We start from the raw sequence: 15,729 nt of genomic DNA, 5'->3' as shown, positions 1-15,729 counted from the left end.
CTTTCTTACACAAGTATTGACATTGTGTCTATGAGACGACGATGCGAAACAACATTTCGCGAGTCTAATGAGTTTTAAGTCAATTTTGCTTAAAACGTGACGGAAATATTTTACATAGATAGGATACATAATCCTGCTCTTTCTCGCATACTTACTATTTATTTCTATAATATACATTATATTATTTATATAATGTTACACATATCAGCGCGTCAGAACATGAATACAGAACATGATACATGAATTATTAAGATACTCAACGGGATCAATAATTTAATAGTAGTTTAATTTAACTTACTATTTATTTCTATAATATACATTATATTATTTATATAATGTTACACATATCAGCGCGTCAGAACATGAATACAGAACATGATACATGAATTATAAAGATACTCAACGGGATCAATAATTTAATAGCAAACTATATCTGTTAAATCTCGTGCAAAACATTAATTTTATTTTCCTCGAAAAATTTCATTGCTTATTGATTTTTACTTCCATTCCGCATGATTTACATTAGCATTTTCTACGTGATATCGTTCGTTAAACGAACTTTTCATTTTAATTTCTCATTTCCTTAAATGCTTTACGACGCAAATGAAAAGTTCTTTTCAATTACGAGGCAATTACGAGCATTATCGATTGGTCGTCGAGAGAAGAAAAAACATCGTAGAAAATTAGAATACTGTTTGCGATGAAATTACAACTGAAAAAGTCACGCGATGAGACAAAAGGCACCCATAGGATTTCAACGTGCTCGATATGACGTGTATATATATTTAAAAAATCCAATGGCCTATTTTAAAATGTCATAAAAATCCAAAAGTGCGAAGTTCATTCTATTCATGGACTCCACTTGTCGCAAATCCACCAAATGGATATTTATTTGCGATTTTCTATGCTTTGATCACGTATTGCTTGTTTTATTCCGATTGACCGACCAGCGCGAATGGAAATTCATGATATATACATATATGACCGGACTTTGCAACGTTCAACAAGTTGTGCTTTTCAATGTCTGCCATTTGCCACATTATAAAAATTTTATTTCTGCATTTGTAATATGCAAATTCTGAACGCCGTACATGTTTGAATAATGATTTTAAAAAATGATAAGCTGATACGGTTGTTATGTACATATTTATATACATATTTGTTATATAGATATGTGCATATATTTGAATTATAATTTAAAAAATTTAAAGCATATATTAAAGCGCAGAAAAACAGAGATATATTATTATTATTTTATTAGAATGAAGAATCGACATACATTACCAGAAAAGTTTGCAAAATGTGTTTGTTGACATTCTAATTTACGCGCGAATATTTCGTATGTAGATGAGGTGAGAGAAAAGTCACAGAAGAATTCAAAATATGAGTATTTCTTTTATAATATTCTACAATCATAATTTTGTGACAAATACAGAAATAATCGAATTAATATTTAAAATAAAATATATAAAAGCCAATAATTTTTCAATCATAAGTTAAGGGAAATCTTTAAGGTTTTTTTATATTCAAAGTTTATTGATACAAATAATAATGTAAAGAGAATTTTTTAATCTAAAGAATATTTAAAGCTCTTTACAATTTAAATTTTATCGATGCAAGAAATAATGTAAAGAATTTTAGTTTTACATCATTAGAGTTTTTTTTATTTGCATTATCAATTTATCTTTTTACATTGTTCGCAAAAAATTGCTTTATATGACAAAAATCATTTCAGATATCACAATAAAGTTTTCTTATGATTTCTGCATCGCAGTACTACTATATATATCTATATATGATACCAAAATCGACGAACTGTGTATACGAATAGATTTACAATAGAATACATTCGTTTCATCTTCTGATAAACCGAACCTCCCTGACTAATATACGAAAATATATGCATACATATATTATATGTGTACTATCATCTACGTGATTTTATTTAGAAAAACGTTATTTTCTAATATTTTTTTTTTCCAATTTGTATAGTTATCGGATACATTTTTTTGATCGTTCTTGCGAAATATATTTTTTTAATGGGTAGAGAGTATATATTATTATAAAATATTTTCTTTTCATTTTGTGTCATATTTTTTCGATTATTCTGCGTGCTCCTAAAATAAATTTTTTTATTGTGAAAATACCGGCAAAACGTCCGCGGAGATTCATTACACAACACCGAATATATACGTCTAATGTGAGCACTTAAAGCTAAAGGGATTATGTTGAATTGTTGCACGTCTTTGTCTCTTTTATCATCAAAGCAAGGAAACTTTGTCACGAGGGAAGTCGATATTTTCGCGTAAATTAAATGAAGCACAAAGCGAGCGAAATACCGCAAATTTAACGACACAAAGTAGGGCAGAAGGAATACGCGATGGAGTTAAACCACTCTTAAACATTACCTGACTTTAAGCTAGATTTCAACTTTCGGTCCAAAACTTTAATTGCGATCTGTAATATTAAGATAAAGACAAGTATTATAATACTGTAAAGTTAATGTTTTCTTTATATTCCTGTAAGCGTATAAATGTTTGCAGTGAGATGAAATGCCAGAAACTATATGCATTCCATGGAGTATTACATTCTGTTATGCCTTTCTCACAGATTGCAGCATTTAATTAAATGCAATATACTCGCGCTATTTCCTCTATTTTTCATATGTTTACTACGTGAAGTTACTTTTTAATTAATTATGATATTCCCGATAAAAAAATGTTCTCCAACTGTAAATTTCAAAAAATAATAGTAAAGTAAAATTTGTCAAACAAGGAATTCAATTTTAAAAGTGAAATACAAATTTTTGGACATCCGTATTAACAATAAAACAATAATTTAAGAATTATTTCTAGAAATGCAAAAAGCTTCTAAATAACCCCAGAAAAAAATTTTTATATATAATTGTATATATAAATAATTATATAATTATACATATAATCGTAAAATTATATGTGAAATATGTCTATTTTTATACATAATTATATAAATTTATATATATAAATTATAAAGGTTCATATACATATAATCATGTCAAATTATATATGAAACATATATATTTATATATGAATACTTATTATATATATATATATATATAAATTTATATAATTATATAAAAAGCACTTTTATCTAAAAAATGAGAAGAGAGACGTAATCTTATCGTAATCGAAATGTAAATGTCGCATTATTTCTGACTCGATATTTTACGTAAAAAGTGCTCTTAACAGTTTTCGCGAGAAAATTTCGCGCAGGCTCATTCAATTGATTAAGAAGCCATGGATAATCCTCGGGACGGTATAATTGATTTTCTAAGCGCCGTCTTGGCGCGATACGGCTTTTCCTCTAATTGTTTGACCGTTCACGTCTGTTAATCATCATTGTACAATAGTTCGCACGGCGCCAATTGCGCCTGGTGTTTTTAATTTAATATAGACACGTGCGCCAACCGATGTGGAATGTTTTCGTTTCCCTCGGAACATCCCTTGAGTGCTCGTGGCACTCGAACACAGCCTCTCGAGACTCTCTCGCAATCGTACAAATACGCGCTGATGTTCTTCAATCGCGATCGAAAAGCGCGTGACCATCCGACTGATAAGACGCAAAAAAAGCACACGCGTAGTTATACGAATTTTTTTTCAAATACGACTATTTATACTCTCTAAGACTTCGATCGTATTATCGTAGATCGCGGAAAAGGTTTAGTATTTTTAAAAAGATACTGTTAATAAAAAAAGAGAGATCTCTAGCTCTCTCATATATCAATCATTCTAGGCTGTGGATAAAATTTTTTTTAATTATACTCTGTTTATTTTGTTATACATAAAGCTGGAAAAAATGGTAAAAAGTTTCGTCAAAAAAAAAAAAATACAATTTTATTTAATATTATTTGAGATATAGATGCAGTATGTAAACTATTGTTTGAGCTTGCATCTCCTGGTCGGGTCAGATAAATTCGATTCTATCAAACCTGTCAAACTCGACATCATGGTCAACGATATGTTACAGCGATAACCATTTGGACACGTATATATACATGGAATAAATGCGACGTTCGACTAGCGTATCCTTGCCATTTAAAATCGCAGAACTAATAAATTCAACACTACTAAATAAATGCATAATTGAATCTCTCTTGCACGTGATTCGTTATTCTTCTCTATGGTAGGCTTTTAATCAAGCGCTGATGACTCTTGATAACCTCGCATTAATATACTATGTAAAGTTGATGTGCATTCATGCACATTATAATTTGCTGAAGACATAACGCGTCAGCAAATGTGCTAAATCGATATTCCCATCATAAATTCACGAATGTAGCAAATGTACGATCTAACTACGTCAGTTCGACAAATTGTTCGCATTTAATATATCAAGTTTTCAAAGACTGCAATGTGTATTATTTTGTTGCATAAAATATAATACAATTATGTGAATCAGATTAATATTTCGATAAATACTTTTTAAATAAAATGAACGATAATTTAACTTTTCCAGACATATGCAAAAAGCGTAAAAAAATCATTTGCTTTTCTTATTATAAAAATCAAACAAATCTATTGCATATATAAATCATATGCAATACATATTTGCGTAAATATTAAAAATAAGAAAAGGAACAATTTTGAATAATAGAAAAAGATAAAATTTCTAATATAGGTGAATTGTCGAATAATAAATAAAATATTTAACTCTGTTCCAAATAAAATTGGACTTAAATAAAAATCATTTCCAAATGAGTATTTTTCTATTTTATTTTATTTATGACGATCTTTACTCTAATTCCTTAATTTATTTATTTTCGTGTGATAGCTTATATCTATTACATGAATCGAATTAGTATGTCAGTGGACGCAGTATATAATCTTGTAATGGATCCTTCAATACCCTTGTCAGTTCGTTCATTGAACAAATTTCGCGAAATTCCGTGGCTGTTATCTACGGTTGCTGATCGATTGCCACTAATGATTATCGTATCCGGATTAATAGACGGAGGGTGCAGTATCGCGAAAGAAGAAGAGGTGTTGTTTGACCTACTAATACACGGCTAATTAAATGACAAACAAGGGCGCGTCCGGTCATTCCGGCTATCATCGTCAATTCGAGATTTCGTTGATTAACTTTCGTTCGATCTTTCATCGAGCCAGCCTCTAAATGATTATTTTTTTTCCTGTCGAATTCTTTTACACAGCTGATATGTATTCATAGAATAATAACAAATAGCATGATTAAATATTCTCTCTATTTTTGCAGGAAATTTTTACAATATTAATCCACTTTGTTGACAAACAGAGGAGAAAGAGAATGATCAACAATTTATATACATATTTTATTGGGAAACATGCGCACATCATATTCATGTTATACGATCGCATTAACGTTTATTTCTCAAAACATCGATGTATGAAAGATCGCTTTTACATCGAGTCGATATTTATCACCGATATATCGTTCTGACGAACAATGAAGCGGGAATTCTTTCATCAAAATTGTTGTTAAACAGCCCACCACCGCAATATATCGAATTATTCACGGTAATAACAGTCGATTTTCGCGGTAATATTGCCAAAGCCGTGTCAAAGTGTTCTCTCTTCGTATATGAACGGAAGAATAATCGATGTATTTTCTACCGTGCAGCTCATTACAACAGCTATACAAGCGCACCATGCAATAATTAACGGTTCGCACGCCAAAATTAATAATCTAAACACAATCGTTCCGAAATGGCAAAAATTACAGAATTGGTGGGAATATGACGGCAACAACTACGTAAAGTGATTATAGAGAGAAAAATAGAGCGTGGTCCCCCGCCGTTATATACTGGGAATACCGACAATGACTAATAATTAATATTTAAAGTGCGCGATATGTTTCAGAACGGATCATTCTGAGGGTCGGAAGAGAAACGCAGCTGCGAGAAGAGGATTAACTCACGGACTCTAGTTTAATCCAAGAAGCCGCCATGGAGACGCATGTGAGTACTACTAATTATATTAAATATTTGCACAATAACTGCAAATTACAGACGCACATTATAGTATTTATATATAGCGTTTTTACTGTTTTAATAATTTATTTGGCGGAAGTAACTTTAATTAATATAATAATTATTAATTTGAAATTTATATAAAATTTGTTAATTAATATGAAACATTAATTAATTAATTAATATCTTTATTGTGTATAATATACAGAATATTCAGAAATATATTTTAATATTTAATACACAAATCACTTTCCTTTTACAAACTTTGATAACTATTTTGACAACTGTTCAAAAACAGTTTGTGTTTGTCAAACGACAATTGTAAATCAATTAAAATAAAATATATGGTGTATGTAATAATACAAAAATAACATCATAAAACCAATCGAAAGCAGCAATAATATGAAACACAAATAGCGACCACTTGCTGATGCAATATGAATTTTCACCATTAAAAAATATGTTTGGAAATAATTTCCAGGTCAAAAAATTATAAACAAAATCTTTAATTTTTTATAAAATAAAACAGTAAATGTGACTATTAAAAAACGCGAAAAGCGTAACTGTAGAACAATCTTAACATAAAAATATTTGAGTTTTATAATCTGAATGACATGTCTGTAATTGTAATATGCACATTTTATAATGAATAATTTTGACATTTATTGATTATTTGTTTTTGTTTTTTTCCTCTGAAGCAATATTTATATTTTTAAACTGCGAGAGCAAGAAAATAAATTATTTTATTACAATTTTATTAAATTACAAAATTTAATATTAAATACTACTTTTATATATGATTACAGTCGTATGAATATATTTTCGTATATATAAAAATAATTACACAAAAAATGAATAAAAATATAATATTAAATATATCTCTTATTTGTTTTATACTTTTTTTATATTGTTATTTTTTCATTTTTATTTTAATATTCTCGTTCAATATTTGTCATCAAAAAATCAACATGTCATAAATTTTGCTTCGTACGTCAGTGGTAATGATGAATCAAACGTCAATAATTAAATTTCGATATCGCTTTTCACGTCACTTGGAGGAAATATATGATTGCGTATTTTAAAATTGACGAATAGATTTCAAAACAAATAACAGTTGATTCAGTCATCATTTCATAACAATCTTTTAGGTCAAAACAATAATTGTGCGTACTTGTGATACTTTCTCAAATAAGATGATCTCAAAAAGCTTTATAAAATAATAGAAACAAAATAAATAAAAAAAAATTATAAAGAATAGCTACATAAAAGCCTATAAAACAGTCAGTAATGCAATTTAATTTGCTTTTTTAATTAGGAAAATAATGTTAATTGCCGTAATAATAATAAGTCAATGCAAATATATGCCAGATACATGTTCGATGCCAGTCGACCTTTCAGTTTGTCGATGTCGATGAAAGAGGATCTCGAGATCTTACGATTTGCGTGCATTTGCACCACTGAAATATTTACTAGTGGAATATTTGTGCCAGAATATCTATAAATCTTTGCGGGGAGATAATATTCTCTAAATAAACTTGTTGAAGGCTCAACTGCAAGCTATCAGCAAACTGGCCGGCGCTTTTCTTGATGTGTGCAAAAAACACCGAAAGGGCCAGTCGGACAGATATTTATAGACGCGGTTTTCAGATGGCCATTTTTACACGATGCAACTACGTAATTTCGTTTTCTGAATTTCTTTGCCGCGGCAGAAACTCTGAAAACTTTTGAATATTTAAATTATCAAGGTAAAGAATCTTAAAAGGGGAAAAAAGTGTCACGTGCAGCTGGTAAAGGCTACTTAAAATACTTTCTTCTTTTATATCGGTCTCTTTTCAATTTAGTTTTAAAATAATGCGATATAATTTCGCATTGCGAATCATAATTTCAATAAATTCTGTATGATTTATTTATTTTAAATCTTTATTCAATTTTTGTATTTTTCAAACAAATTCAGAATTTATTTCTTGATTAATAAAGAATAAAACGTATCTGATTTTAATATTTTTAAATTATTTAAAAATAAATTTAAATCAGGATTTGATTACAAATAAAAAATATAATTTATATATATATATATATATATATATATATATATTTAAAATATAATATCAAATATATAAAAAATATATTATTACACATTGAAAAATCTTTATCGAGATTATTTTATATAATAGAATCTTTGAAATTATTTTTTCTTCAAAATAAATTATGTAACTTGCACATATAATGTTTGATAAACTATTTTCTTGAAGAAATTATTTTTATCGTAAGTTTTCCTGTAACAAAATGAATTTGTGTGCTGTAGTCCGACGAGATTATACTTAATCATCAAGATCACGATTGTAGTTATCTTTATGCTATGAAATGCGTTATTATGCAATTTATCACGAAAATTACATGTAAAGAAGGTTCCAAGTAATTTATGTCAAAACAATTATGCTATTTTCAACTCTATTGCATTTTCGTTGCAACTCACATTCTTTCGTTCGGCAAAATCAAAATTGCATTCATGCGATGTCAAAATTACATTAATGTGATATTGCTTGCTATTAATGTGACATTTCATTAATGTCACATTAGAATTAATGTCGCTTTAACGATTATAATATATTGCATAATATTACTGACCGAAGAAATCTCAGCTTTAACATTTACGAATTTATTTGATTGTTTATAATATATATTTTAAATAATCACAAAATTAAGGACGATGATTATATTTTTTCACCAATTATTTAAATTATAATAAGTGTCAAAGTCCTTTATTCTTGCTTAATCAGAAAACATTCGAGTCCTGCGAATTTTTTTATCTTCAAATTTTTATTTGAAGGTAAGATAAGAAGAACTTTTCCGAAAAATAAAAAAAAAACGTCGTGCTTCTGATTCGTTCCGATATTTTATTATCGACAGCTTATTACGAGATGTATCCGTTTCTAATAATATCTGTGTGCTTTCGAGAGCAGACGCGAGTCCCCAACGAGTTTTTTCCAAGCTCGTACAACGTATTTTTTGCACGCATGTACGTAATGGATATAACAGGATTTTTTTCTCTTCGTGAACGAGAGTTTATACGCGAAAGCTTTGCGCGGATCATAAACTATACTATCGTTAAGAACGGCAAAAAGTAACCCGTGTCCTACATTTTCCCATATGCGGATTTCCTTCATCGCAGGAAAACAAACCCTTTGCTTTAAAGTGCCCTTTGCTATGCATGTATTCGCTAAAGTCCGCACTCTTCGAACGAAGTCAAAGCGAAACTTCAACCTTTTCGAGCGATTGTCGGTTTTGTTCAATAACAAATTTCCCTGACACTTCCTTGCCTTTGAGACAGATTTGTGTACTGATTTTATTCACATCATGTGGTCCAATCTTATACTCGAAGAATTCGGAGAGTGACTCATCGCTTCTCCTAACTTTTTAATGCGTCCAAATAAATAATCCGACTCTCTTTCCTCGGAAAAGCTTTTATATCCCCGAGGTACAGATGCAGATTGTCGTGAATTTATATTTTATGCCATTACACTTTTGACTAACTGTCATTTATTTGTCACGTGTGCATTAAAGTTAGGAGAATGAATCGTGTAACTCCGGTATATCGTTTATCTACTTTTCCCAAAGGGTTTGAGGACGCTTTACATGTAATATGTATAGCATGTACAGAGTTTGCTGTACTTTGTATAAACTGTTACTGAGGAAATTGTTATGTAATAAATTTTTGGTATATTACAAAAATCTTTTACATACATACATACAAATACAAATATACGTTAGAGAAATCTTGAATATATTTCCAGGATATGTTTCTTTCTCTCCCTTTCCCAGAATGCATTTTCTACATTTTTCGCAATTTTTATATACGACCTGCTTACGAAATTGAGATAAAGCTAGGATACAATTATTATCGTATATACACAGTTGAAAATTTTCTGTTTTTAACAGATATCACATGTCCCAAACGGTCCACAAAAAATTTTGTGTTAATTTAGCATAATATGGATATGCTAAATAAAGACGCAAATATTGTGTTAATATTTTAGCACAAAATAAATGCAAAACTTCAAATAATTTAAAATAAATTTTGTGTAAAATTAACAAACTTTGCATGTAAAAATTAACAAATAATATATTAATTTTAGATTTTATAAAGCAGATTTAGACACTAATAAAGCAGAACATATTTATTGTGTAAAATTAAAAATGGATATACCATACATTGTGTTATTTTTACATTTTTTTCAGTTGTTTTAATAATTTAACATTTAAGTTCAATTAACAGAACACTTATATGTTAAATTAACACATGAATGTGTTAAATATTTAATACAAAAATTTTACCGGAGACCGGTTTTAACAAGAAAACACAAATTTTTCTACTGTGTATAATTCACGGATAATGCAAAGCGGATATTTTGTCGAAAGGGCTAATTTGAAACATCGGGAGAACGTATATTTCGTGTCTTTCTGACACGAGGTATCGGCAATCGACGTTATTGATAGTCGTCGTATCTCAAACGCTCTCGACAATGCGACGATAAACGTCCTCTCGGCAGAAAAAGCTCAGGTTCGAGCTTTCGAGCGAAATCCAGAGGCCAATAGAGAGGCTAACTTTCCGTGCGGAATGACCGTTCATTTGCCAACCGTAGAGGAGTTTTCCGACAGATATAATATATATATAGATATATATATATATATATATATATATATATATATATGGATGCTCGTTTACGTCGTATATGTAGCGAGATGAGGATCCGTTTGTAAGTTATATATACGGAGGTATAAAAATATATTTCTCTCGACAAGTGAAGTATAAATGCACCTTTTCCAAGACAGTGCGTCGCGTTTGACATATTTGCGTTTGGGACTCGTTCGCTCAAATATATATATATATATATATATATATATAAAATTACACGCGGAAAGTTGGTAAATAAATTAATTTTCTCTCTATATGCAACAAAATATATGCGCATTTAGATGCTGAAAGAGAGACTTAAAAAGCGGAAAAATATGGCTTCGGATACAATTTTGTCAGGTGAAATTATTATCTTATGTATGTTATATTGTGTGAAACGACGAGAAAAAAATTTATATTCCTGAAAGATATGCATATATAAATTCATGCAATATGTTTCTTAAAGTTGTTCTTTTGGAAATTATTAGAAAAATAACGACAGTATTCTCTTTTTTGCTCTGTTACGGTTCGTTGAAACTCTTTATGAGAAATTTATATAATCCACACATTACTTTTTCCATATAATAAAAACGAAGAAAACTTTTTTATAGCTTGTGCTCTCTATTAAGGAAATTATGTAAAGAATAAATCTCTGAAATAATGTATTTTTAAATTTTTCTCCGAAACATTATTTGGTCAAAATTGTAACCCTATATATACTATGTTAAACATTAATTTTTATTGTACAATTTTTATTTAATTTTCATCATTTTTTTAAAATTATTTTTTACATTTATTGTAGTTATTTCTGCGAGAAGAGATAATCTGCCAAGAATTCTTGCGTGCACATTTATCGCTTTACAAGAATTAATTACAATAATTACACTGATAGTTTCATCAGCGTAAAAGTGAAATTTGTAGTATACGGAACGGCTAAACTACCCTCGAAATTATCCTCGATTGTTGCGGGAATAAATTAACACGAATGTAGATGTAAGATAAAGAGGAATGCGCTGGCCGGAAATTGTCGCGATGAATTATCCGCGAAGTTTATTTTGAGCAAGCGACCTAGAATAGTTGTGTATACGCGGGATGCATTTTATGGGATAGAGCTCTTGCTTCTATCTACGGTAGCGTGGAAAAGTCTGACGGAAAATAAACAATTTTATTGCCTCGTCAAAGTATCGTGGAAGGTGAACGCGAGAGAAGAAATGTGCAGTGAACTATTGAAACCATTTTGAAAGCTTTCCAATGGGTTTCTATGAACCAAAAGCTCGAAACTAGTAGCCATAAATGAAGGCAAATCACCTGAATTTCTTTACGAGGATAGTTGTAAACGTGAATATGTCATTCTTATATTAATGTCATTCTTATATAAAATCCTTTAAACCTTTTTAAACTATTACTTTATCCTCTTCACATTGATAATAACAATTGCTAATATATAATACGAATAATAATTTATAATACAATATTATTGCGATAAACTCTTGAACTCAAATAAGCTCTGCGATATGATATATAAATTATTCATGAAAGTGATATTGATATTTTAATTTCTATATAGGAAGCGTTGTCTAATAATTTATGTATTTATAACAATGCTGTTTTGCATATTAGTTTGCAGTTTTAATAATCGGTAGCCATATTGTGGGGACAGATCATATTATTGATCGCTAACAATTTTTGTCGCTTGATAAAAATATTAGTGAGATAATAAAAATATTTTTAAGAGGGATATCAGCTTTGATAATGCGGTTTAAAATATCATTGTTGAACTTAGGCAATAATTAGACGCTAGAGAAAAAAAGTGCAGAAAATAGATGCAAGAAGGAGTTTTCTGTGCGCTTGTACAATATTACGATATAATTAGATATTCTAATGCAATAGTGCAATAATGTGCAACTCGCGATTTCAAAACTTGCAACAAAAAAGCGCATCGATGCAACGTAATGCAACGTGGAAATGTAAAGTAAGATAATATGAAATATTTGTGATCGTTATATCTAATGTTTGTTAATGATAAATTTAATTTCGAGTCGTATATGTAATGCCATAATTTGAAATTTCTATAATTATCTGTGATTATTTGAATTTTTAATTATGTATTTTGTTTATCTTTTCTTTCATTTTTCTTTTTTTTCGAATATCGGAGACTATAATTGATTTTATTTTGATTCTGCAAAATTATTTCTGAATATTGGAAACTTCTTTTTCAACTACTTGTAATTCTTTAATTGCAATTATTGGAATTATCTTTCTTTGATTATACTGGCAAGAGTTTCTTCTGAACAGTGATTTTTTTCTCGCAAATTTTGTTAATTACATACTTTATATGATTGATTGAATACTTTATGAAAATTTATATCGTCTATTTGACCTGAATTTATTGTTTCCTATATAAGTATACATATTTTTTTATTATGCTACTATCTCGAAGTTATCTCAAAGAATCTCTATTATATTAATTAACTTATGATAGAAATAAGTTCTAATGTATTAATATAAAGGATTGAAGGGACTGAGCTAATAAAAGTCGGCGCGTCGGAAATAAAAACGTAATAAATTTGTGTGTTTAACTGAACAAACAAAGAATAAATACACACATATAAAATTATTGCGTTTTTATTTCTGACGGTTCTTATTATTAAGCCTATTTTCTTCAATCCTTTATATTTATATTATTTGAGTATAAACATTGAATCTTTCTTTTCTCAATTAATAAATTAGTATTAATGCAATTTCTTCGATTTTTTTCAAATTTCTAATAATGTCGATATTTGCAGCAAAATATGTATACCTATACGTTATACGTAAAAGATTATATGTTATATAATCTTTTACGATGACCAATATAATTTATATAGACGTATATAAAAATGTTTGGTTTTATATCTTGAAGATGTGAATCAATAGAAAATAATCATGAAAATGGCTGGAACAGAGTCAAAAGTTTTCACAAGATAGAACGTACAGATAATGCATATTCATTATTTCCAATGTCTTACAAAACATTTTAATTATTAAAATAATAAAGAAGGAGAAAACGTAAAAAAAGAAAATAAATATTCGGAAATTATGCAACACATTTTTTTTATCGGTTCTTTCTTAACTGCACAATTTGTATTCTTTTTCTTTTCTTTTAAAGTATGAGTATTTTTTTAATTACAAAAAGAGTAAAAGAAGTATGAAACGATACAATATAAGGGAAAATTTCATTAGCTTTATTCATGGTCACCGCAATTTAATTAATCTTCTCTACCTCTATTTATACAATATCATAATATTATGATATAAATATAAGAGAAAGAAAAATTTTAATTAACTATGATTACGTGTTAAATAATTTTGCATACTACGAACTACGATACAATAAGCTATACGATGCTATTATGCTAATGAAAATAGAGGATGGTGAATTACTTTTTAAATATTAAAGCTTTATTTTGAGATAAAAATCTGTTGAAAATAGCGATAAAATTTCTGAATATATACATTTATATATAGGTATATTGTTCAAATAAATGAAGTAGATAAAGATCTAAAATATTTTTAGTGTAAACATTTAATCTTGTCATATATTTTTTTCTTTGTTGCAAAAAATGAATCGTAGAATTTCTCGAAAATATTGTAACAGAAAACAAATGTAAAATACAATCGAAGATATCAACTTTGGCAAGCTAAAAATCACAAATGTGTTTATCCGAAATAAATCTTTGATTTTTACGTGAAAACAGACACGAGTTAACATTTTCCATACATTTTACATATATTTTGACGTTTTAATATACCGATTTTGATACGTAAATTAAATACAGAGACTCGAAATATTTGTGCGATAAACGGTATCTCGATTTAGAGCATATGAAATTGTTTATTTAACTTGACTTTATTTAATGAATATTTTATCTGAAGTATGAAAAAAGTCTACATATAAAATATCAACAAATTAATTTGTATCCATTACTAACGTAAAGGGAGAGAGAAAAAGAGAGAAAATTTTTAAATAATCTCCGATTCAGTTCGTATTGTTCGGTTTGTGTAGATATGAAATTATAAACGAATAAAATAAAAATTTAAAAGTGTTACTATATAAATAAATGGAAGCATCATTGTATCAAAGTGAAATAGTACAGCAACATAACATTATTTAATCTTAATATTTGCCTTAGGGATCATTTTATATTTCTATTGAATTCCCTTCTCCCTTTGTTTTATCGTTAGATATGCGCTTATGCTTTGCTCTTAATAGATTTTCTCTTACAGCATTATTCCCCGGGTGATCATATATTTGTTACTATACTATCAAAATAGAGATTTAAGATACCTAAATTCCGGAAAGATATAGGACGAAGTCAGATTAATAATTAAAATACGAGCTTTAAAAACGAAATTTATGAAATCGAATTGCGCAATCAGAATTTACTTTTAATTGTCAATATTAATTCATATTTTTGTTGAATTCGTTTCAGAGACATGGTGACATCGACCGGATCCAGAACCTGATGCTCGAAATATTGAAAACGGAATCCGAACGCTGTAAGCACGGAAATATATTGGGAACAGGTAAGCAAGATAGTATTTGAATAATATTTCCAGAAATTTTAATGCGCGAAATATTGTCACGCTTTAATTTATTGATATTTCAGCGAGAGACGAAGAGAGAAAGAGATAGAGAGAGACACGTTTGCGTGTTTCACGGCTGACACAATTAAGCATCCGTTTAGTAAAACTGATCACCATATGCACGAATGATCTTAAATTGCCGTATTTAATCGCCTGCTTCGTGTTAGATCATTTATAATCGTCATGTTAGCACATACTCCGATCACTTCTCGTGTCATTCCTTTATTACGTAAAACGATTGATCATTGGATATCTCAAACGATATGGCATTTTGATTAAATTTTGTTATATTAGTCGTAAATAAACACAATAGGCAAATTACGTTTAATTATGTTGGAATTATGTTGAACGTGACGCAATCAAATTAATCAACATTCTCGTAATAGAATCGTAAATAATATTATACATATATTAATTTCTCAATTATAGGGAAATTCATTCAATT

At 28.8% G+C, this 15,729-nt stretch overlaps 1 protein-coding gene across 6 annotated transcripts in view; it reads left to right on the top strand.

Moving 5' to 3' along the window:
* The window catches only part of LOC114929851 (secretin receptor), a 39,363-nt gene that overhangs the window by 11,541 nt on the left and 12,093 nt on the right, over positions 1-15,729 (top strand). For 4 of the 6 annotated variants that reach the window (XM_029301530.2, XM_029301527.2, XM_029301528.2 and 1 more), the window contains exons 2-3: positions 5,874-5,971; positions 15,131-15,224. In XM_029301530.2, coding sequence (XP_029157363.1) covers positions 5,960-5,971; positions 15,131-15,224 — 106 coding nt within the window. In that variant the 5' untranslated portion in view covers positions 5,874-5,959. Of the gene's footprint in view, positions 1-5,378; positions 5,532-5,873; positions 5,972-15,130; positions 15,225-15,307; positions 15,380-15,729 lie in introns of those variants that run through there. The other 2 variants (XM_029301529.2, XM_029301531.2) reach the window with 2 other exon arrangements.

This window comes from Nylanderia fulva, unplaced genomic scaffold (genome assembly GCF_048542155.1).
Source record: "Nylanderia fulva isolate GAGA-0341 unplaced genomic scaffold, ASM4854215v1 Scaffold9, whole genome shotgun sequence".
NCBI classification, from domain to species: Eukaryota; Metazoa; Arthropoda; class Insecta; order Hymenoptera; family Formicidae; genus Nylanderia; species Nylanderia fulva.
This window is presented reverse-complemented; position numbering and strand designations above follow the sequence as displayed.